Source organism: Nipponia nippon, unplaced genomic scaffold, assembly GCF_047370975.1.
Source record: "Nipponia nippon isolate SJK-2023a ecotype South Korea unplaced genomic scaffold, ASM4737097v1 scaffold_3, whole genome shotgun sequence".
NCBI lineage: Eukaryota > Metazoa > Chordata > Aves > Pelecaniformes > Threskiornithidae > Nipponia > Nipponia nippon.
Genome location: NW_028262347.1, coordinates 113,793,076 through 113,815,686, shown reverse-complemented (window position 1 = coordinate 113,815,686; position 22,611 = coordinate 113,793,076). Strand labels below are relative to the sequence as shown.

The 22,611-nt window shown below is 41.2% G+C and overlaps 1 protein-coding gene across 1 annotated transcript in view; it reads right to left on the bottom strand.

The window, feature by feature from the left end:
* The window catches only part of SORCS3 (sortilin related VPS10 domain containing receptor 3), a 321,133-nt gene that overhangs the window by 8,774 nt on the left and 289,748 nt on the right, over nucleotides 1-22,611 (bottom strand). Inside the window, exons 17-23 of the mRNA XM_087766350.1 lie at nucleotides 21,483-21,596; nucleotides 19,833-20,004; nucleotides 12,780-12,966; nucleotides 9,652-9,785; nucleotides 5,532-5,655; nucleotides 2,722-2,834; nucleotides 699-830 (exon numbers count right to left, since the gene is read on the bottom strand). Of these exons, the coding sequence (XP_087622476.1) occupies nucleotides 699-830; nucleotides 2,722-2,834; nucleotides 5,532-5,655; nucleotides 9,652-9,785; nucleotides 12,780-12,966; nucleotides 19,833-20,004; nucleotides 21,483-21,596 (976 nt within the window). The remainder of the gene's footprint in view (nucleotides 1-698; nucleotides 831-2,721; nucleotides 2,835-5,531; nucleotides 5,656-9,651; nucleotides 9,786-12,779; nucleotides 12,967-19,832; nucleotides 20,005-21,482; nucleotides 21,597-22,611) is intronic.

Here is a 22,611-nt window from a genome sequence, read left to right as displayed (position 1 = left end):
GATGGGCTCACACATAGCTTGCATGCGGTAAAATGCTGCATACAAGAACACTAGCTAGAGCTAAGCAGCTTTTCCAGCAGTACTTCACTCCTTTGCCTTCATAGAGCTGATTTAATCACTTGGTAATTCTAGCATGAAAGCTTCAGCAGACTAGTGCTGTTGTTGCTAGCTCTTCCCTTGCCTGCATATCACTGTTGCTATTCATCACTGTAATTACCTATTTATCTAAATGGATGGATATTGTAACTTCCAAATATAGTTTGCACACGCCATTTGCTGCTGCAGAAAAAAGAGGTCTTGTTCCAGTGATATACGAGCTGAAGAGCCTGATTTATTTTTAGTAAACCTCAGTATATTATCTTGCTGCTTTGGCCTCTGTCTATTAGCATTCCTCCAGGGAGTAGAGGGAGTACATATTCAAGGTTCCTTTGGCCATAACTACTGTAATAAGGACACACCACTGATCTAGGAAGAACCACTGCCGGTAGACTGTGACATATCTCAGTGAGGTGTTAGAAAAGCCTATTTTTCCTCTGAAAATCATTTTCTTTAATGCCATAAACTATACTGACACAGTCCCAGGTGCATCCAGTTCCATCACACTTATTGTGAGTCATTTCTAATGCCACACGAGTTAAGGGGCCCATCTGCAAATGGTGTGATAGGAATGAGTGTTCCATGAACCCTTCTTTCCTTACTTGCTCCAGATCAGCCTCAGTGCTTTTCCTCCTCTCTGTTGTGTTTTTATGGGGCAATATGAAGAGTTCAGCAGAAGTAGGCAGCCCAGGAAATACAGCTACCAAGATCTGTTCATCAGGGATACCAGTCACCTAAAAGAAAAGTAAAAAGGAGGTCTCTAGCTGCTATTCTGTTACCAATGTTTCCATTCACTATGGGAAACTGTGCTTCCATCAAATTGTTATTTGCCAGTTCCACTATAGGTGTTGTGGTCCTAATGAGCTGTTCTGCCCAGTTGGTGGGTCAGAAATAGAGGTTCTGCCAATGATTCACTCTACCTCATTTCTAGAAGTAAATGTAGGCTTGACAACACCCCTGGACCCAAAAATCTTAACCCAAAGTCCAAACCTACCATGTTTCCAGATCCGAATTTTCCATATAGTCCTTCTCGCTACAAAAGAATGACCCATATTCAAATCTAGAGAGTCTGGCTCAGAGCTACCACTAGTAAGCATGCAACTAACAGGGACAGATGAAGAAAATTGCCTGCTATCACCTTGTAATATCAGGTTATGGGGATCCACATTTGCCATACATGAATAACAATGTCTCCAGTGGGAGACTTTCTATTACTGGGGCTGATTGGGAGGGCTGTGCTAGGAACTGCTCAGTTCTCTGAACCAAGAGTCAGTTCCACACCTGACTCTCACAACCGTCTTCAGCATGACCTGCCCACTGAGGCTACTGCCCTCTCTCCCCAAATCCAAGCTGTGCATCCTCAGTAGGGCAAGAAGCCTCTTCTTGCTCAGAAACTCTCTGCTATAAGAGGCTAACCCCATTAGCTCCCTGGTCCTACACCACCTCAAGCTCCTCCTCCTCATTCCTGAACTGAAATGTATCAATGGGGCAGCCCATTCCTGGTGATCCGTCCTGTAAGCATAGACCACAGGCCGCAACCAAATAGTCACAAAAGGATATACAAGTAAGCACTTCTTCATGATTTCTACTGTTGTCTGTAACCATTTGTAGTTACAACCTAATTAATTTCTTTTTTCTGCAAGCTTGACTCTGAATACAGTAAAAGGGAACAACAGTTTAAACAAATGAACTTAGTGCTTTCTCAGGATGGGAAAATAATCAGTGAAACTCTTATAAACTGTGAATTTTGAGTGGGTTTCAGATGAGAAAAGCTGAGCAGGAATGTACTTTCCCTGTAAAAATAATCAGCATCCATTTCTAAGAACAGCTGTAGCTGAAGCAAAAAAAAGCAAGATACATTTTTGGCAGAACGTAAAAAACCACAAAAGCTTGCCTAAATCTATCTCCTGATTTCACACAAAACCAAGGTCCCTGGCTATTTGATATCATAAATTATTGTGTCCCCTTTCCTGCAAGAATATGAGTGCTAGTTTACATATTCTAATTAATCCCAAAGGAAGATTCAGTATCTTCCACCCACAGAAGTCTCCTTTTGTCCTGTATTTTAAAGGTAAGTTTACTTTCCCTCTGAATCCTCATGTTTTGCCCCAGTTGGAAAGGGAGTATAGCTTTATAACGTTCACCAGTTGCCACACTTAGGTGCATTAGAAGACTGAGTATCAGGAAGAGGTAAAAATATCTTCCTCATGCATCCAACATACTACAATGTCTTCTGGGATGAAGTAGATCAGCTGTTTAACAACACACAGTAATGCTACCCAAGTGTTTGGAGTAGAAAACAGTAGTTACTGTAATATCAATTTGGCAAAATAAGAATAATAATAATGATACTATTACAATCTAGAATTTGTAAAGTCTTCAGGGATATTAAAAGCTAAAAAGCACCACAGAAACATTAATAAAAGTAATTATAATATTTCCACAAAATTCCCAATATAGTTTACCTCTGTAAAATGATCCAGCATATTAAGAAGCTTTTTATCAATTTAAAATGATAGCTTCATTACTGTCCTTCTTTGCCATTGTTTTAAGCTAGCATGTTGAAAAAGTGCATGTTTTAACAGCCTAGTCAATGTTAGTACAGACAAGGAAACAGATGCTCACCTGTGCTAGAGCTCGCTTGATGACTTTGCCAATGTCTTGTCTCCATTCAGGGATGTCAGGGTTATGGTAGTCCAAGTTGGGAGAAAATGACAGGAGCTGAGATTGGAAATACTCTGGAATAGAAAAACAGTATTTATGAGAAGATTACATGGGAAGTGTTCAGGGTACAGCCAAGGGTGCAGAAGATAACAGGAAGACCATAATTAAATTATCTTAAAGCAAGAGAGAGAGGAAAGGCTGGAGGACGAAAAAGGGCTGGCTAACACTAAGCAGGACAAAAAGCTTGCAAGGAAAGAATTCTTATAAAGGTTCTTATAAAGGGCATTTTGCCTTAATGCAAACTTGTGGCTTTTCCCAGAAGAAATGGAAGCAAGAATGAGAGAGGTGAGAGGATGCCTTCCCTTCACGATGCCTCTGGACTTTGTAATTTTGCCACTCAACTTCATCAGATTCTGCTTACAAGGAAGTTGACCAGTAAATAAGGCAGTGTCTGGCTGAAATTTGGAAGGTCTGTGCAATTGCATGCATTGTGTTCTGCAGAACAAACACTTACTGTAAGTAATGTTTTCAAAAGCAGGTATTATCTGTTTGCTCTCCTGGAGGGAAGCCATGAGTGGTTAATACCCCAACAAATCAGAACCCAGTGGTGCTAATGACTGGCTAATCAAGCAATGGCTATTCATGAAATACTTTGAAATTACTTCCTAATTGACTGATTGCAGGGAGAAAGAATAACTTCCTAGACTTCAAATACAGAACAATTTAAATTTTTCTCCAATTCCAAGTCTCCCCTCTGGTGTCACCAGAGACCAAGCCTGGAATCCTTATAACAACTGTGCACAATGGATTTGGGCCAGTGGGAGGCACAGATCCAGGCTGGGAATCACACTCAGATATAAGTTCTCAGGGTAGAAGACTCTCCTTTCTGTTTTTGGAGATGTGCTCTGCCTCACCTTGAAGCACCCGATCTCCAGACACTTCAAATAAGTACCATTAATCATTTGTAAGAAGGTACCAGTTTTAGATCAAGATAAACCAGCGAGAGGATAAACGAGGAAAATCACAGAATAGCAGGGATGTGCCAGCACAGCATTTATGTTGCATCTTTTGCAAGATCTGTTCTTTCTTTTTAGATGGTGCACTATATTTTTAATAAAACAAGCATCAAAGAGAGCAGGGAAACTCTCTCAAGTTCTGAAGGCTTAACCCAGAGCCTGATATATAAAGCCTTTGACTTTTGACCCTCAGTACCATGTCCAATTTATTTTTTGAGTAAATTCTGGTCTGTTAATCACAATTTGATAAAACCCTGAATAAATTTCCTCCACTGCTAACACCAGAAAGCCATGGCTTCCTGCCTAGAGCCACAATAATGTAACACAGGACACAGATTAGGATACAAATTTAGCAGTGTGCATGTTTAGCAAAGGTGTCACTCATTTATGTACTCAGACTTGAACCGATCACCAGACTGGGGGTCTGGAAGGACTCCTTCCTTAGACCAGGTCAGTCTGCAGCATGGCGCTGCATAGGACTATTTGGACATTCTGACTGGATCAATTTATCTTTGTGATAAACCCCAAAGCTTTGGATCTTTTAAAAAGAATGGCAAAATTTCTCACAAAGTGTTTAAAAACAGAGTGTGAGGAGTGCTCTGTGGGACCTACCGGGACCAAAGATCAAGATCACCTGTAGGGACCCCTCTCAGATACGCTCGATTCAGGTTCATTCCAGAAACTAGTGGAAAGATGCAAGTTTCCCAGAAGTAAACACTGCATTTTGCAATGCTTAAAATGATCAAGTAGAGGATTACTTACATTTGCTAATAGCGAGTTTGGGTATTACTAAATCATATTAACAAATTATTAAAACCCATTGCATTTCACAGCCAGGCAATCAATAAATATCTATTTAGCTGGTTGTTAAATCTGAGCATATGGCTTTCCAGTCACCAGCAGGACATTTATATTCAGCTACTGAAACAAGACACACATAGTGCAACCTGAGTTATTTGAAGCCCAGGTCTCTCAATAAAGCTTGGTATCCAGAGAAAAGCTTGCCCTCAAATGTTGGATGCCAATAACTGGATAAGGAAAATGAAGACTAGCCCAGGGTGGAAATTATTCTCTGGAGAAATCACAAAGTACTGGCAAAAACTGCTGAGAGAGGCCTTTCACTCAGCCTTTATCAAGTCCCAAACTGGGTAAGCTCTGTGGTCTGCCAAAGGGTACTTTTTGGAGCCCATGATGTGTAGATATGGCAAGAACATACCAAACATTACCCACAGAGAAGGTCAGTGGACACACTCAGACCTCTAGCTGTGGCATGGAAGATGGGCAGAGATACCAACAACAGAGTCATTTCTGCCCCCTGTTTTCTAGATCCCTCCAGATCCCTGCCATTTATACAGTCACTTTAGAAAGAGAAACTCCAGCTGGATTCAGGCCACCTTAATGATGCATTATGACTACTTCTTGCCACAGCTAGGAAGCAGAGGGCAGGCAGTCTGGCTGCAGACTTTAAGTGGGTTTTTTTGGGGGAATTCCCAGTCAGGGTGTACAGACAGACCAATAGGCAAAGGAGACACCAGCCACTTTACTACAGTGCTGAGCTTACAAATTTGGCTAGCTGCCCCATCCAATTCACTTCTGTATGTTGTGATCATGACACATCTGAGCTACTTTTTTTGCAGTTTGTCTTCAGAGGTTCCTCCAGGCACTAGGGAGTTCAGAGAGTTCATTTTGGTTTAGCAGTGACTGTCTTCACCTCTAGATACCCCCGGAGATCTGATTGTAAAAGGCTGAGGGTACCATGCACTGCGATCTCCTTGGTGTCTTGGATGAGGGTGTTGCCCGCAGAAACCTGCACGGTGACAGTGTTCATCCCCTCCACAGTGAAGATGTATGAGATGCTGCTCTCCAAGGTGATGAGGGGCTGCAAGAAGTAAACACAGATGGTAATTTAAAAATCAGGATGAGATTAACTCAGGATCACAACATGCACCTGACTAGTCCACCAGGCCATGACATCCTTCCTCCCTGACACAGGAATTGTGCTCCGAGCTTGCGTGTCCTGCTAAGGCCTAAATGTGGCCCAAACACCACCCAGTGAGAACTATCCCATTGGCAAAGGTTTCTCTCACTTCAGTAAATACTTCCTGAAATATTCTTCCACTGAACTGCAACCCACTATGCTCTGAATATGTCAGCAGAGCACAGTCAGCAATTGCAGAATTAGCGCTGCAGAATGCAATGTTGTACACACACAGGCATGCACACTCAGCACAGTTGCTACATCAGCTGTACAAAACACAGGGACTAGCTCAAAATAGCATTTGAATATAAACCAAAGGTTCAGAGACTTCTTCAAACCAGCTCTCATGAGCACAAATCCATCTATCTGTCTCAGAGCAACTGTGCTCAGGACAGGGTGAGGGCACCCAGCATTGCTCTGTCCATGCTTTGAGCCTGTAAGCTAGCTCCAACCATAAGCTGGCAAACCATGCTAACAAGGCTGAAAGCATGGCATAATACCTGCCAACACTGCTGTCCGAATGTGGCTGAATGGTTTCTGGAGCAAAGCTGACCTGCCTTTAGCCAGCTCAGAGCCCTGGCAGAGAAGGCTGGCTTTATCTGCACCTTCTCAAACAAAAATGTCCTTGATGCACTACAGCTCTCCTCTTTGCACAGGAAACTCTCACACTGATACACATCTAGATGAGAAAAGTGCACCACATTTGGGAAAAGAGATTTGCATACTGAAAATCAAAGGTCTAGCCCTCTCAGTGCCATTGATCTGACACAGCTGGTCTATAGACAAATCTCTTGGTTTAGATTAAACCATTAAAATGGAAATACTGATACTAGCCTCCATTGCAAAAGCACTTAGAGGTCTAAGAACACAGATAAAACCATTACACCACTGTTATTGTCCCTTCACTACACTGCCAGTTTGTTTCCAGAAGAAAACCCCTACACATTCTCCTTCCAGCTCTCATGTTTCATCCCATCAGATAGCCAATTTGCCTGGCTGTGGTGGTCATACATGCCATTTTCATAGCCAAATCAAAATTACCACTGTCATACAGCAGGCTGGCAAACACATTTCCCTCCCTGCAGAATGCCACCTTCTTTTTACCGCCTCATCCATGAGCTGAAAAAGCAATAGAAAAAAAAAAAATCTGGTTGCTCACAGGAAACTCACGGACCAAGTCAGCAAGGGTGCCAGCTTGTGCTAGCCCTGGAGGCTTAGGTAACATAGTTAGAAATGCATACATCCTGGACAAGCAGAATGGGCCTATGTCAAACTGCACGATATTAGCAATCTTCCTGGAGGTTACAGGTTGTGATTCTGTGCAAAGGCAGATAAGAGGAACCAATCTGGCCTTTAAAATTACCATTTTTCCTTTTTGTATGTGTGTATGCTGGACATTCCATTATCATGGATGATTTCACCTCCATCATGGAGTTTCAACATTCAGCCAACTCCTTAATTTTAATTCACGCACCAAGACCTGGAAACTAACTCTAAATTAAATCAAGTAGTTTAAGGTTCATTTGCTCAAACCTATTAGACACCTGGACACATTTATTAAACTGGACCTGTGTTAATCCAAGCAAACTGGCCTTTGGGTATACTGTAAAAATTATCACAGTAGAAATTCAGTACAATGGTTCCAGCAGGGTGGGGAGGGCAGCAGAAGAGCCTCAGCCAGGTCATTTGAGTCTAAGACAACATTTGCCAGTGCAGTAGCACAGAGAGTACCTTAGTGAGACTGCACAGTGCCATGAGACATCTGGTTCTGCCTGGGATGCCTACAGGAAAAGAACCTGCAATCCCTCAGCATGGAACCAGAATATATCACCTAACAACACCAGTCACTATGCACAATATTACACACCTCATCCTGTAATTCACACACAAATCAGTGTCCCCATCTTCCACTTGTACTAAGAGCACCACAGTTTGCCCATGAGTGGGCACAGAGACGGATCTGACATGTACATTAAACATTCCAGAAGGAATTTCAATGTGATGCAGACTGTTGTCCTGAAAAAAAAGGTGGCTGCTGCTGTGGTGTCTATATCCTTTGCCATACTTCTGTCAGAGTTGAAGTACATTTCATGAGGTAGCTGGAGATAATGTTTTGCAAAGAATGAAAGGTGCTCTGGGTCTTTGATTTGGCCACAGCTAAATGGCACCATCTTTACTAATTCACATCTCAACATATTTCAGCAACATGTACAATCACTCCAAGGTATCATCGGATCAGCTACTCCATGTACAGCTATGTCCAAAGAATCCATCCCAAACACATCCATATCTGCTTGTACTTTGTTGCCTATGGGTCTGAAATTTATGCTAGAAGGTGAAACAGATAACAGATCATATTTACAACCCAGGTCCAAGCACCATAAGAACTGCATGGAAATCTTCAGCAAACACCACGGCTTTGCTCTACCTTTTCTAGATTACATTCTATTTCAAAAACTCTTTTTTTAAGGCCCTATTCACCACCAACTTAACTATATTAAGGACAAAAGCAATCGTAGGAAAACTCTGACACCTGGGTACACTGGAGGGCTTAAGCAGATGATCAAGTTACCAGTACCTAAATTGTCTCAGATGTACTTTAATGGCTGTCCATGTGTGAGCACTGAGCCAAAAATACGTGAACTGTAACGTGATTTTGCATCCCCCTCTTCCAGTGCAGTATAAACTATGTGGAATTACCTGGTACTTGTCATAGACTCGATGTGTGTATGTGGGTGATTGCCACAGCTCAGCTAGGGCACAGCAACTTGCCAAGTTATAGTAAGTGGTTTTTGTTCCTGAGCTCTTCTGGTGCCTCAATTATGCTTCCACAAAAACAGGTGAGTTCTTACAGTAAGCTTCCTAACTTGATGTAAAATCCCAGTAGACACAGCATTTACTGTTTGTTTTTTTTTTTCTTCTGTTACTGTTGGTAGCTAGGGTAAGAGGTTAAAATGCAAGCAGCTTTGTCAAAGAGAAAATAAAATACTTGTGTGCCTCTTAATTTTTATCTTAAGTTCCATATTTCATGTAAAATCCACGTTTTTTTCTCCTGTGATCTCACCTCAGTGTCCATTTTCAGTTGAAACTCAATAACGTAGACAATGATGTGACTTAAACTGCTTTTGTAAATAGCAGCAGATACTACATTGCAAAACTATCAGCTGTACATTTCACAACTGTAATAATGGAGGACTCCTAAAGCTGCAATAAAAACTGTAGCTAATAAGCAATCCTGCTATCTCCATTTGAAAGCATGACCGCAACTTGTAGTTTCACTTACTTGAATTATTGATTAAAAAGCTCTTTGTAATAAATTTTTGCCAATCATTTGAAAATTCATTACAAAGAAGTCTCACTTCTCTCTCTAATATATCCAAGACTGTGAACAATGGTCACGAACAGACACAAACAATTCATTGAGAGTCTAGCTTGAAATTCTAGATACAACTGGTTATTTGAACACCAACAGCTTTAAAGTATTGTGTTGGAATCCAGCATTATATACTGCATACTGGTACATAATGGAAACCCCTATGGTTATTTGAACACCAGCAGTTTTTAAACACTGTGTTGAAAGCCAGTATTATCCCATATATAGTGGTATATAATTCAGTTAAGTTGCAAGTGAATGCTGGTAATAACAGTGGTCTTCAAAGCTCAGTAGGGCTGATAACAACCAGATGTAAAAAAAAAGTAATGAATCCTAAGAAAAACACAAGACAGGAGGAAATAAACTCACAAAGGTTGAAGTTCAGATAATGACAACCCATTTTAGATGAGGAAAAAATAAAATACAAATCAAGCAAAGGCAAGAAGTTTTTATTACGGCTGAGAGAGTTCCCTGTCTGGTGTGACAAGCTTAGGAAGTAAAAATGAACCAAAGGGCAACTGTACCTTGGTGCTGTTACCAAACCACCAGAAGTAGGTAAGCGTGCCTGCCTGGCTGGGCCAAACTACTGCAGTAATGTTGACATCCTTATTTCTGATGGCGACAAAGGGGACACTCAGATGGACGTGCTCCACTGGACCTGCGGGAAGAGACAGTTCATTATTAGAGGCTTTGAGTTAAATCCTCCTTGCACAGTTGAGAACAGCAAGGGTCTTTCCTTTAAATAAATCAAATGTCTCATGTCAGCAGTGAGACTCTCTTAGAGCAATACAAGACAATTTCAGCAGTCAATATGCAAAAGAAAAATATAAGAGATTAATAAACATAAAATAACATTTTTTTTCTCACACTCAATTCTAGGGGAGCCAGAAATGCACATTTTCCAAAGTGCTAATTTCAGACAGGGTCAGCAGTGTGTTTAGAAGAATTTTTTAAATGCAGTTTGAGGGAGAACAATGAACTGGCTTCGCACTGGATAGGGAAAGCTGCTATTGAAAGCTTGAGGGATAGGACACAAGAGAGAAAGAGAGTGTTTTCTTGAAAATATATCCACTACCAAGATTTGTGGGAAAATAATTTTAGCCAAGATGATTTAAATCTGATTATATATTAGGCATTTATGACTTGATTAAATACTCCCTGACAGTTCTTTAAAAGGTACCCAAAAGAAAGATTCATGATTTTGGAAATACTTGGTATCTTTTTGACTTTGGCCTGACCTTGAAAAGTCTTTGGGGAGTCAGTAACCACTAGCAAAAAGGCAGGAACTACTTGAAAGATGTTTGCATTGGCATATCAAAGCATTTAGCAGTCAAAAGAACTTGTTTCTGAAAGACTTAAAAAATAACAAATTATCAATGCAAATTTGTGTCTAATAAACGCAAATGTCCAGAATGAGTCCAGTGCATGAAGTTCAGAATTAAGAAGCCAGTTCCTCTCCAGAAAAAACAACATGTGTAAAAAATACTGAGGTTTTGGTTTTTAGTTTGTTTAAAGCTTTTACTATCTCCATTGTTTTCCATCTTGTTTAATTTTTTGTTTTTACTGGTACTGAATTTCAGCTGGTAACTGCTGCACGTCAGACAGTGTTACTGAGTCCTTCTGGATGGTACCTTTTAAAACACAGCAAACTGATAGACTATCACTGTGAGAAGGAAAGGATGAAAAAAGAAAGAAGTGAGATGGGTTTTTTTTTGATAAGACATTAATTCTGGGAAGCAGGAAATTTGCTGATTTTAACTGAGACAATTTTCTTGTGTTACCTCTCAGCTTTTCAAGCATGAAATGGGGACATTAATCACTTCTCCACCTACTTGGATTAGAAGGATTTTGGAGAGAGAGACCAGTTCTTTTGCCACCAGACCATACAGCTCCAAGCACAATGGGACACTATTCTTGCTTTTGGCATCTAAGAACTTGTTCTTTTTTGTTCCCCTTTTCCAAAGAGGTCTCTACCAGAAAGTCACTTCTGAAATCTGCCCATAGCAAGTACTCTGGGTTCCCAAGAATAACAGGTTCCCCCAAATATTTTGTGACAATGCATGTAAGAGGAAAAATATTAATATCTTAACTTTTTTTAAAATGAAGGGATGAGCAGCTTGACAGCAGATTCCAGAAAGGTGAAAAGTTGACTGACCACTGATAAAGCTGCAGGGTAGAAAACTACTGTTTCTTGAGGCCAAGGACCTTCTTTCTCCTTTTTTTCAGCACAGGATTCCAGCACCAGACAGATGGTATAAAAAGGATGATTTATGTAGCAGGCATTTTTATTTGTACATTTGAGCTTCAAGGTCAAACTTCCTATATTGACTAGTACATACATCCAAATATATTAAAAGTCTAGTACCGAGGTATCATCTTATTTCAGTGTTAGCATGAGTGTAAATGCTTGCGAAATATTTCCCTAGAGATAATGATAATAAGTTGGCCACCTAAGAATGCTATAAAAGTCAAAGGAGAGATCTGAGAGGCTGAGGAAGAAGAGGGTAGAGTAGCACAACCAGGCCAAGCAACAGCCCCTCGTTGCATTCTGCTCTAGAATCCTCACCATTAAAAAGCAGTTCCTACAAGAAAAATCAGATAATCCATACAAAGCTGGTTGTTATTACCAGGTAACCATCACTTTTGCCAGCTAATGGCCCAAGGTGAAGGAAAAAACAGTTAATGCTCTAATAACAGGTTGTTAAATGCAGCCATGATTGACTTTGAGGGAATTATGAGCATAATAAAAGCTTCAAGGAACATTTATTCTTTCACACAGGGAGCTTGAAATTAAAAAGAAGAAAAATGTTCTTGCATTTTGGAAATTTCTGACTTGCTTCCTTCCAGCAGAAAAGCTCAAGTAAAAGATAAACAGGCTAAAAGACATTCTGACAGGCTAAGGGGGAAGACAGACGTGGCTGTGAACAACTTTAGGAGCAAAACCGATGAACACAGATGGAGCTCTCTGCCCAGGAAGATCTATCAGCCTGAGAGCAGGACAAAGAACTGGGATCTTCCTGGTCTCATCCTGTGTTCCACACCCTCTGCTCTCTCCTGTGGCTTTTAGAAAGCCAGCTGGGGGCTCTATATTTGAGTCTGCTCATTTGCCAAGTGGAGAGAAATTGCATTGATCAATCAAACAGGAGGGACAAGTCAGGGATGCATGTGAAACACATGAAAAGTAGCACATTAGTCCTCAGTACATTCATATCCCAGGAAGTATGCTCAGCATAATGTTTTTGTTTTATTTAGTAAGCACTGTAAACTCCCAAATCCTGAATAACTGACTCAAAATTTAGTAGATTAATCTCAACCTCTTGGATTTAGAAGTATATTGAAAGCATGCATTTGGACTTTGTTTCATGTGCTATTTGGTCTCTAACCCTTTCAGAAAGCCGAAGAAACATTTTCAAACTTTTCTATGTACCCGTGAGGACTGCAAATATACTTGTTTTAAGAGAAGCTTCCCTTCCTCTTAATTCAATAAAGTTTACTTAAGATAGAAGAATGTCTAAAAGTCCAAGCCTTTGGAAGAGCATGAGCTGCATATATAAGTGGGTTTGCATGTATTCTTAGGCCCCACTGAAGTTGCAGGGATTTCCAGTGAGGTTAGGTTTTTCACCCAAGGAATCCAGCAGCTGGAAGTACTTACAGACCACATGCAGGAATAGGACAGCAGTATCAGAACCCAGGCTGTTCTCTGCGTATGCCGTCACCTGAAAGATTCCAGCGCTCTTATACACATGCCGGATGCCGTCCTCCACAGGGCTGAAATTAGCATAGGATACTGCAATGCCATCTCCAAAATCAAGCTGAATGTTTGTCCTCTGGAGATCGCCCTGCAACAGAGAAGGTTGGATTAGGAAACTGGGCTGATAAGAGTGATTTATATTACCCTCCATCCCACTTCTCAGTTCCATTTCATTAGCATGGACACAAACTCGTACCTTTACCAAAAAAGCCTAGCTTTGTTCTGTCAGTCCCCAAAGTGGCTAGACTCAGATCAACACCAGGTAATTATATACAAGTAATGCTTAGAATAGCCAAACATTTATACCTGTAAAGAGATGCTATTCCCTCATTTGGGTTTAGGGATTTTGGGAGGGCAGAGTGCCAAATGTGCATATATCAAGGGAACCATATTTGAATCATCTAATGCAATGCATGGTTGGGGATTATGTGTCACTGAAGTGGCCAGGGCTTTGTACAGCCTTTTGTTGAATGGGTAGTGTCCAACAAGTAACTCCATCAGAGGCAGTGAGGTGGGATGCACTACACTGATGGCAGGCTAGATACTAACTGGAGTCCAATTCCCATATGCACATGGGAGCATCAGGAACACTCTGGAGACAGGACAATGGCTGAAGTAGTTCTCCAAGACGTTCCAAAGAAACAGAACCTAGTCACCAAGATGCTGTAAGTCTAGTCTAAGCTAGTTTTCCAGGCTTCCTGTATAGTCAGTGGAAGAGGGAGAAAGACAGACAGCAAGAGACCAACACGTTCCATCCTAAGATAGCTGAGACAGGTGACATGAATCATCATCTGCAAATATCCATCCCTGTACTGTGATGATAAACAGTTTAGGTGACTAGTTTCAGTTAGACATGTAACTTCAGGATGGCTGAATTTATACAGGTTGAGTCCCACATTGAGGACTGACAGCTTTTGCCTAATGCCAGTCAACACAGAGGTAGGGCCTGGATACACAGGAGAATGAAGTAGATGACAAGAAAATCCCTTCTAGGATTACTGTCAATGACAGCTGTTAAATGATGGAGGGAACAACAGACAAGATTCCAGCATTGCAGGTATTGTCTGGAGGCAGCAGCTGCACTGTTTTAATTTAAATCATGCTTTAAACCACTGTAGTTGAACTGTAGAAGTGCCTGTTATTTCAGTTTCTTGGAGCCTTACTTTATACTTGTTCTCAGATGAGTAAAAGTAACACAAAACAAGGCTAATTTAAACAGAGCTAAAGCCCTCTGCAGTGATTTCACTAAACTGAAATAAAACTAGACCTCAGATTAAATCTCTGTAGCTTTCTATATATATATAAGATGTACTGGTCCAAGTCATTTCCTTTCATGAAAGGTATCCACTGTATTCACTATGGGTGAAGAAGATACCACTACCTTTTAGAGACACTCCTAGCCCAAAACTGAAACTAATCCCCAGATATACTGAGGATAAGAGTGAGATTCCAAAGTAAAAAAAAAAAATAAAAATAAAAAAAATCCCTGCTCCTAAATTTAATTGTGGGGTTTTTCGGTTTTGTTTTGATTTTGTTTTTTTTTTTAATAGGAAATTCAGAAATATTTCATGGCCATCTCATAAATCCCATTATAGCTGTAAGTGCACAGGGTCAGGATCAAAGCTAATGTGCAGTTCCATTACACACTGATCTAAGGGAAGGAAGTAACCATGTAACTCACAGGCAGTTCTGATGTACTTACAATCTCTTCACAGCCAGCTCAAATTCTGCAGGGTCTTACATCAACTGGGCTCACTGGAAAAGACCACTGAACTCACAGATTTCACTAAAGCCTCTGGGCCAGGTATTGCACAAAACAAACCATGACTTCCTAGAAAAACTGTGCAGATCAGACAAAGGGAAAAGATTGCTTGGGAAAACCATACATGTGACAGTCCCTAAAAGTTTTAGAGCTGACAGCACCAGCTTTCCTCTGAGCAGTAGTTTTCAAGTTTATCTGTGTGCAGCAAAACACATGGCTTGCAGTCTAAATTCTGACTGCGAACCTCACATCTGTAAGCAATTTTTCATATGGTCCGAACACATTCGTAGGTAGCACAGATCCATTTTGGATCATGACTTCTTATCATCCCAGGACAGTCAGGATAAAGGCAGAATATTGGCTGGATCATGGAAAAAGAGGTCCTTAAATCAGGATTAAATAGTTCACAGGCTGTTCTAACACAAACGGTCAGCAACTGAGACCAAACGTACACAACAAAGGCTCCTGAAGAGAGAGAAATATCCATGAAAGGCAAGAGGTCCCAGTTCTTGCCTCCCACTGACTCCAAACTCACGGGAGCTGCTGTCTTACTGGCAGTCGCCATCAGCCTGTGTAAGTAGCAATGGTGCTAGTGACACAGGCAGGATACTGTGTTTTGCTACTGCTCCTAGCTCTGAAAGTGCACCTGATCTTGTCCTTTGGACGGAAAGCTGGGAGCACAGACAAGAAGCCAGACTACACTGAAGCAGGTTCCCTGTGTAGATAATCAGGACCGCAGCATGCCCCACAGAATTTATCTTCATGATAGGCTATGCCCGCATTAACAAATCAGTGTGTGGGACGGGTATTTTTCAGATGTGAATTTGCCTTGAGTGTATACTCGGAGTCTTCAGGTACACACCCGTATAATCAGGGTTATTACATGCAGTTTTTGAAATATGGGTATTTGGTTATATATGTTAGATCTCTCTCCTTGCTCCATCATTCCCATTCCACAGGAACCAGGGGAGTTTTGTCTATTGATCAGCGCACCATTTTCACCTCTGTCCTATGAGGACATTAAAAATACAGTATAAACAAAAAAGAAAACATAGAGGACTAGAGTGGTAGTGACACTAAAATCTATCTATAATATTGAGTAGCCAATAACACCCTTTTGACAGAGAGTTTTTTAAGTCACTCTAAAAAAATTCTCTAGAAGGGGCAAAATTACACTCTTGGGATATTCAGTTATTTGATAGAAAGGTTCCCACAGCTTGTTAAACCTTTCAAAACCACTTCTCAAGGGAATGTACTAAGACCACAAGTTCACCTTGTATGGAAGACACTGAACAGAAGATAAAAATTTGATCTGGGCTGGATTCATCACTGGTGACCTTAGGCTGAAATCTCTTGCACCTATCACAGCAGCTCCTCTCTCATGCCTTACAATTCTCTTTTCTATTTCCTCCTTGCTTCTCTAATATAATTCTATCTGAAACGAGAAGGTTTGAAGTGGAAGAGCAGGAACAGATTTTTCGTGACTAAATAGTAGCAGACGATCTTTCCACCCAATTATGAGAGTTGGGTCTTCAATGCAAAGCCTGCCCATTACACAAATCATGTCTTCTTTTTCCTTTCCATACCTCTGTATCCAGTACATAAAACACTAAAACAGGTGTGCTAGCCTAAACATGATGTCAGATATTCTGGAGTTTATGAATATAAATTAAAATAGAAATGAAGTGGAGGCATTTCAAATGGAACAAAAAATCATTGCTCTCCATATATATTCAAAAGGCACAAATTATTGCTTTAAGCCTTGTAAACTACCAAAAGGGAATGAGCTAGGGGCTGTCACAAAGATTGGAGCTCTGTATACTGAAATCACTGAGGAAGCAAAGGGTAGTGGGATGGGTGGAGAGGAGTACTGCCATGGAACAGCCCTTCAAAGTCATCTCCCCATCAAGACTAACCTGGAAACGTTTTCCTGCCTGAAGCCACACTAGCAAAGCAACAAAAACTGTAGAGACAGAACAGTGGTTGAAATTTTGGCCTTCTGAAGTTAAGGGCCAAACTCCCACTGATTTCAGGAGGGCTATATTTCATCCAGTATATGCCTGGGGCTGGGGGGAGTGGAGTGTATATACTTCATGTGTTTTGGTTCTTCTAATGAAGCTCTCAAATTGTTTGCATAAAAACACAACATGGATGTGGCTACCTCTTTCTATAAACACAGTTTAGCAATCTTCTAACACACGTACAGAGCTCCAATACTTGCTCAGGCTTGTTCTTTGAATAGTCACTGCTTGCCTTCTCACCTCACTTGCAATTACAACCCTGTTACAAAGCCTTGCCATCGCCTTGTAATTACTGAAAGAGGAAAGCTGTGAGATGGCATAAACAGAAGACAAGGGAACAGAACAGTTTAGTAACTGGAGCTGTCACATAAACAACCATTTAGGCCTGAGGGGAGTTTATATACCCTTCAGAGGGGAGCTGGGGATGCACAGAAAAGGTCAGGTGCAAAAACAGATTCATAGATCTGATCAAGAACACAACTCCATACAACAGCAATTTGTCAGTCTATTGTTTCTTTGTGCTCAAACTCAAACTTGGATTAAAAAAAAGGTTAAAAAAAGGGGTTTATCTCCTCACATTCTCTTGCATGTATACACAGTCCAAATCACAGTCCAGACCCATATTTCTAAAAACATAGTAAAATCATCAGTCACTCTGCATTTCTTTGACTGTTGTCATTGCCACACACATATTCAGAATTACCACTGTGAACAATACTAGTAAAGCTAAATCTATAAATTCTGACAAATTTAGTTTTCAATTAACTATGATAAAGTCTTCATTTACCACCGGACAGCATAAAGGTCAGTCACATCAATATATTGAGGGTGTGTACTAGAAGGTAGAAGGGAACTGATGGCTAATCACAAAGTTGCTGATCAGGGTTAGTCTGAAACAGTAGGAAGGCTGAATGGAAACCACACAGATGTATCCGTAGGAAGGCTTGTCAGACTGCTGTTTGGCTCAGAAAGTGAATGTAGACATAGGTCCAAAACAACCCACCAGGAAACAGACTGACCAGAGAAGATGAAGGGAGGCAGAACTGAATCTGTATGACAGCAAGGTATGTAGTTCTTAAGACTTCTACATAAATTATTTCTTCCAACTAACAAGGAATACTTTGATGACAATTCATTTGTCTCAGGTTCACACTGAAAAACTGGAATACTTTTGCCAAAAATCTCAGTGTTGGTTTCGTTTGGTTTTTTTTCCCTCTTAAAATGTCTATTCTTTTAAGAAACAAACTCAACACACAACACTGTGGAATAAGCTGTTCACTCCCAAAGACATGTTCTTGAAAATCCTCTTCCCTTAGAAAAAAAATTGTTTCAAGGAAATGTTTTTCTAACTATCCTTATTTTTCAATAAAGGACATAGAGTGAATGCCCTCACAAATTTATTCAGCTGCCTCTTCAATCTCTAAAGCCTTGTAAAGACTCCACTCTTCAGCTACCTTGACTGCTGCCTTATTCCCCATCTGTTTATCATTCTTTGTACACAGCAGTTCTGCTTGAGTTCCTTAATAAATTACTACTAGATTCCTAATTTTTAGATTATGTCTGTTCTTTTCTGAACTCCCACTCACAGTGTCTATACAAATCGTCTTACCATGTCAAGTCTGCAGAATATAAAAGAATCAGCCAGGTAGACAAGAAATCCCCTTTGTATAAAGGCAGAGCATGCATGAACCTCTGAGGAAGTATGTAAAAAGGCCCTGTCAGATTAGTGTGGTCCCAATGAAATGTTTAGTTAGTGTATAAGAATTTAAATTAATAGAAGTGTGTGTGTCTAAAAAAAAACTAATAAGGTATCACGAGAAAAAACTTCTCCAAGGCAGTATGCTCAGACTTACAACAGCTTCTTGTATTCCTGAAGGTCTTAGTTGCCAATGGAGGCTACTCTGGGGACTGGGATAGGAAGGGACACTAGGCTTGCACTGTTTTCCTTAGAGATCTACTGTTGCTTGTTGTCAGAGGCAGGATATTTAGAAGACAGGCATCTAGTCTGTCCTGGTGTCATTATTCTTATGGTTGTGACCATGACATGTCTGTCTCACAGCTGTCTCCAGGTACTGTCCCAAAATGAAGTACACAGGACAGAGTAGATGAGAAAATGTACTTGTGGTTCTCCAACACCACCTCACTCCCTGGCTGCCCCTCCTGAGACACCCAAAGATGTTAGAAGTGAGGTTGTGAGTTAATCCTTCTGTTTAACTAGAAAGCAGATGTAACACAAGCCATTGTGGAAAAAAACATTGTTGGACCTCCCATGATACCTTCCACAGGCAGTCAAAAGCCAGCAGGGGAATGCAGCAGCTGCAAACACAGAAGGGCTTTTTGTGGTGCAGTCACATATACCCCTAAACATCAAATCAAATCACAGACCAGAAGAGGCATAAGATTGTTTGAGAAACCCTCCTGACAGCCTGAATGCATACCAAGTGCCTTCCTTAGTTACCCAACCCTTCACTGAGCCACAAGCCTTGGTGACACAAGCTGGACTATACACATTTGCCAAACAGTGGGGTACTCTGACTCAGAGTGATCACCAGAAGTGCCTCAATATTTTGATGCTTCAGGCACCAGCATGGCCTGCTATCACTTACGCTACTGTTGGCTACAGAAGGAATCATACCACATTATAAATAAAACAGATATGGGCTGGAGAACTCAGAGGTGGTTTGAGGAGGCTCAGTTCCTACTGCAAAACAATAATGTCCCTCACTGCTCCCCATGTGTCTGAAAATGTTCCCCACTGTTCTTAACCTTTCCCAGGAAAGCTTCAGCTAAAGCTTTTCATCCCAGAAACAGAATTATTAAGCAAAGAGACACCATTTCTGCCTCACAGACTCCATAAACTGCAGTTCACTGGAGGCAGCAAGAAGCTAGTGGGGAAATATATTTTTGACTAGATATATCTTTCTTCAGCATTGGCTTGTTCATTACTGGTAGACAAGATAATCAGCCAAATACTCCTTTGGCTTGACCCAAAATGATTGGTTTGTATGTTTCATGTATAGCCCTCTTTCATGAATTCTCCTCAATCTCAGGAGTGTTCATCATTTCATGACCCCACCTGATGGCTATTTTCCTCTCAGCAGCCTGCCACATGAAGGAAAAGAGTGCCAGTCCTGCCACACAGTGAAAGGTTTGCTGAGCCCACTAACAAACCTCTTCCATAAGGATGATGAAGGTGGCATTGTGTCCCTGCTCCGTGACCAACTTTCCATCAGTAGTGAGAATGTGCAGTCCCTGAGGTGCTTTTCCAGGGCATTTCTCCATCTTGGCCATGTACTTCTCTCGCAAGCCATCTGTGCAGTTGTTAGACACAATCCTTCGGTACCTGGAGAGCAGTAACAAAAGGAGACTGGGCTCAGGCGGTGGGCGGAAAAGTTTCTTTGTTTTGTTTTTGTTTTGTTTCTCCGCATTAATGCATGTGTTTTTTTCAAAGGCTAACTGCCTCATGATTCCCTCACTGAAAGGAAGAATCAAAGAAATCTAACACTTTATTAAATTGGAGAAAGCCAAACAAATCACAACCCAACCTTCTCCAGAGATTCTCAACAGCATCACTGAACACAGACACACATTGTGGAGGTGAATTATTCTGCACTGCTAAAAGGCAGAGAACTCCTCCAACTCCCCATGCCTGCAGGATTGCACCCTGCATACCAGCTTTTTAATTATGCTTTTTATTACATTTTGTCTACCTCTACTCTGCTAGAAGGCACTTGGAATGACCTGCCAAGAGCTTTGTCCAGTACAATTTTAAAATAATTCAAGGAATTAGTTTGGATCTTCTTGGAAGAAAGCTAACTAGCAAGACACTTGGCTATTCCCAGTGTTGTTGAGGGGGATTAACCCTTTCTAGTAATTTCACAGTAAAAATATAAGATTGGTTAAGAAGACACAGACCCCAACTATTTTCTTATTGCTCTCTGTCAAGAGGGCTACAAGCAGTCATACTGGCCAGGGCTCCTGTAATTACATCCCATATTTATAGCAACCTTTCAGCTGAAAGGGGGTCTCTGAAGTTAAGTGACTCCAGACTCCCAGCAGCCTCACTTTGTTCAGCCACCCGCATCAACCAGCTACAAACAACCCTGTCATAACAATCAGACATGCAGGACCCGTGACTCAGAAGCAGCCCTGCAAAGTCTTCAGTGCCTGCACTGACTGAGAAGGAACATCACAATTTTGCACCAGCCAGTGCAACAAGGGTTTTAGAGTATCCCCTGCATGACAGAATAGCATTTGCAAAGCGATACTACCGTAATAAACCAACACTTGCCATCTGTTCTGAGTAAAACTAAGAGAAACCAGGACATGTAGCTTGTCTGAAATCTCAAGGCATTGTACATACAAAGTGAAAATGGCAGAGGGGAAAAAAAAAAAAAGGCTAAAAATTGCTTGTTTGAGCCTCCCCAGAAGCTGTTATAAATAGGAGCTGTAAGATAGGAAGAGGTTCAATGAAAAACGATGTGATATACCTTGAACCTGTCCTTTTAAATGTTCAGCTGTCTCTCAGATAGACCTTCCTGATTCGCCTTTTAATTTTGCAGCAAAGGGGAGCTCCAAGTCTAGGCTCCAGGGATCATACATCACTTGATAGCAATACAATATCTACATGTCACTTATGTTAATGTACTTCTCCCTGCCTCTGAGGAATGAGGCAATGTTCCATACAGATGCTGCTGCAAACATTACCTCACGAATAAGACTGGAAAAGAGCCAGGCAGGATGCAGAGAAAAAAGAACCATCTAGGTTCTCTTGTCTACTGCAAGGTCACCAAAACCAGACAGATTGCAAGGTTCACTTACCCAGTGCTGTTCAAGTAGCTCTGACCAATGCTGCAATCCTTGGACAGGGAGGACGGGCTGAACCAGAAGGCTGGGACACACTGGTTGTTGCTGTGCCTCTCATACCCATAGTCACTATGGAGACAAGTCACGAGTGCATCACGGTACCCATTCACTAGATTTAGCTCAGAGTTTTAGGTGACATTTTTGTTCCCCAAAACATGTGTGTGTTGGTGGCTCTCGGCTGGATGGCACAACATCATGGATTGGGCTCATCCAGAGACAAAGTGTGTGATTAGTTTGAGAGCCAGGAACACGGTTCACAGGAGGTATGTGATACCTGACAACACCAGAACTACCAACCTTGCAGAGCACTGGAGGACTTGTATTTCATTTGGTAACAAAACATGGGCAGAGATTCAGAAAGGAAATTGTATTGTTAATTTCTTTTCCTATTAATCTCTCATAATTTCACTCGCTGGGTTGTTTTGGTTTGCTTGCTTCTTGCAGTCTTTGCTTTCAGGGCAAACCAGACTAATTCCAAGATCTAATGCCACTTCTTCCCAACAAAGCAGTTAAGAATATAAAACACTAGGAGCACTTCCTGAACAACTAGCCAAAGTATGTGTATTTGTGTATCTTAATGGCCTCCCTGCTCTTTGACTGAGCTAAGACTGCCCTGAAAGAAAACCATAGCTGGTGTTTTTCCAACACTAAACTAAAACAACACAGCCAACTTGATAGTCTACGGATTACATGATACCATGTCACATGGGGAAGGTAATCCAGGGTATTGATGCTTCCTTGGACCACCAAAGAGTGGAAGCACACACAACCACATCCAAGACTTCTTTTTACAGCTGCCTTTGCATGCCAATACAATGATGAAGCAATAGGATTAATCCAAAGCTTTCCATAAGTTTTAATAGGCTCTGGATCAGGTTTCTATACATAGCCTTTACTGGCAGGCTGGATTCAAGGGGCATATAAAAAGGGATTCTGGATTTTTGCCTGAAGCAGATTAACAAATGCCAACAAACTAAACCTCTGTGGAAACACAGACACTATGGAAGCCACTGCCTTGAAAGCTCCCTGTGCCCTTTAGGACACTCTGAGTTTTACCCTTCCCCTATTCAGAGTCTGAATTGCC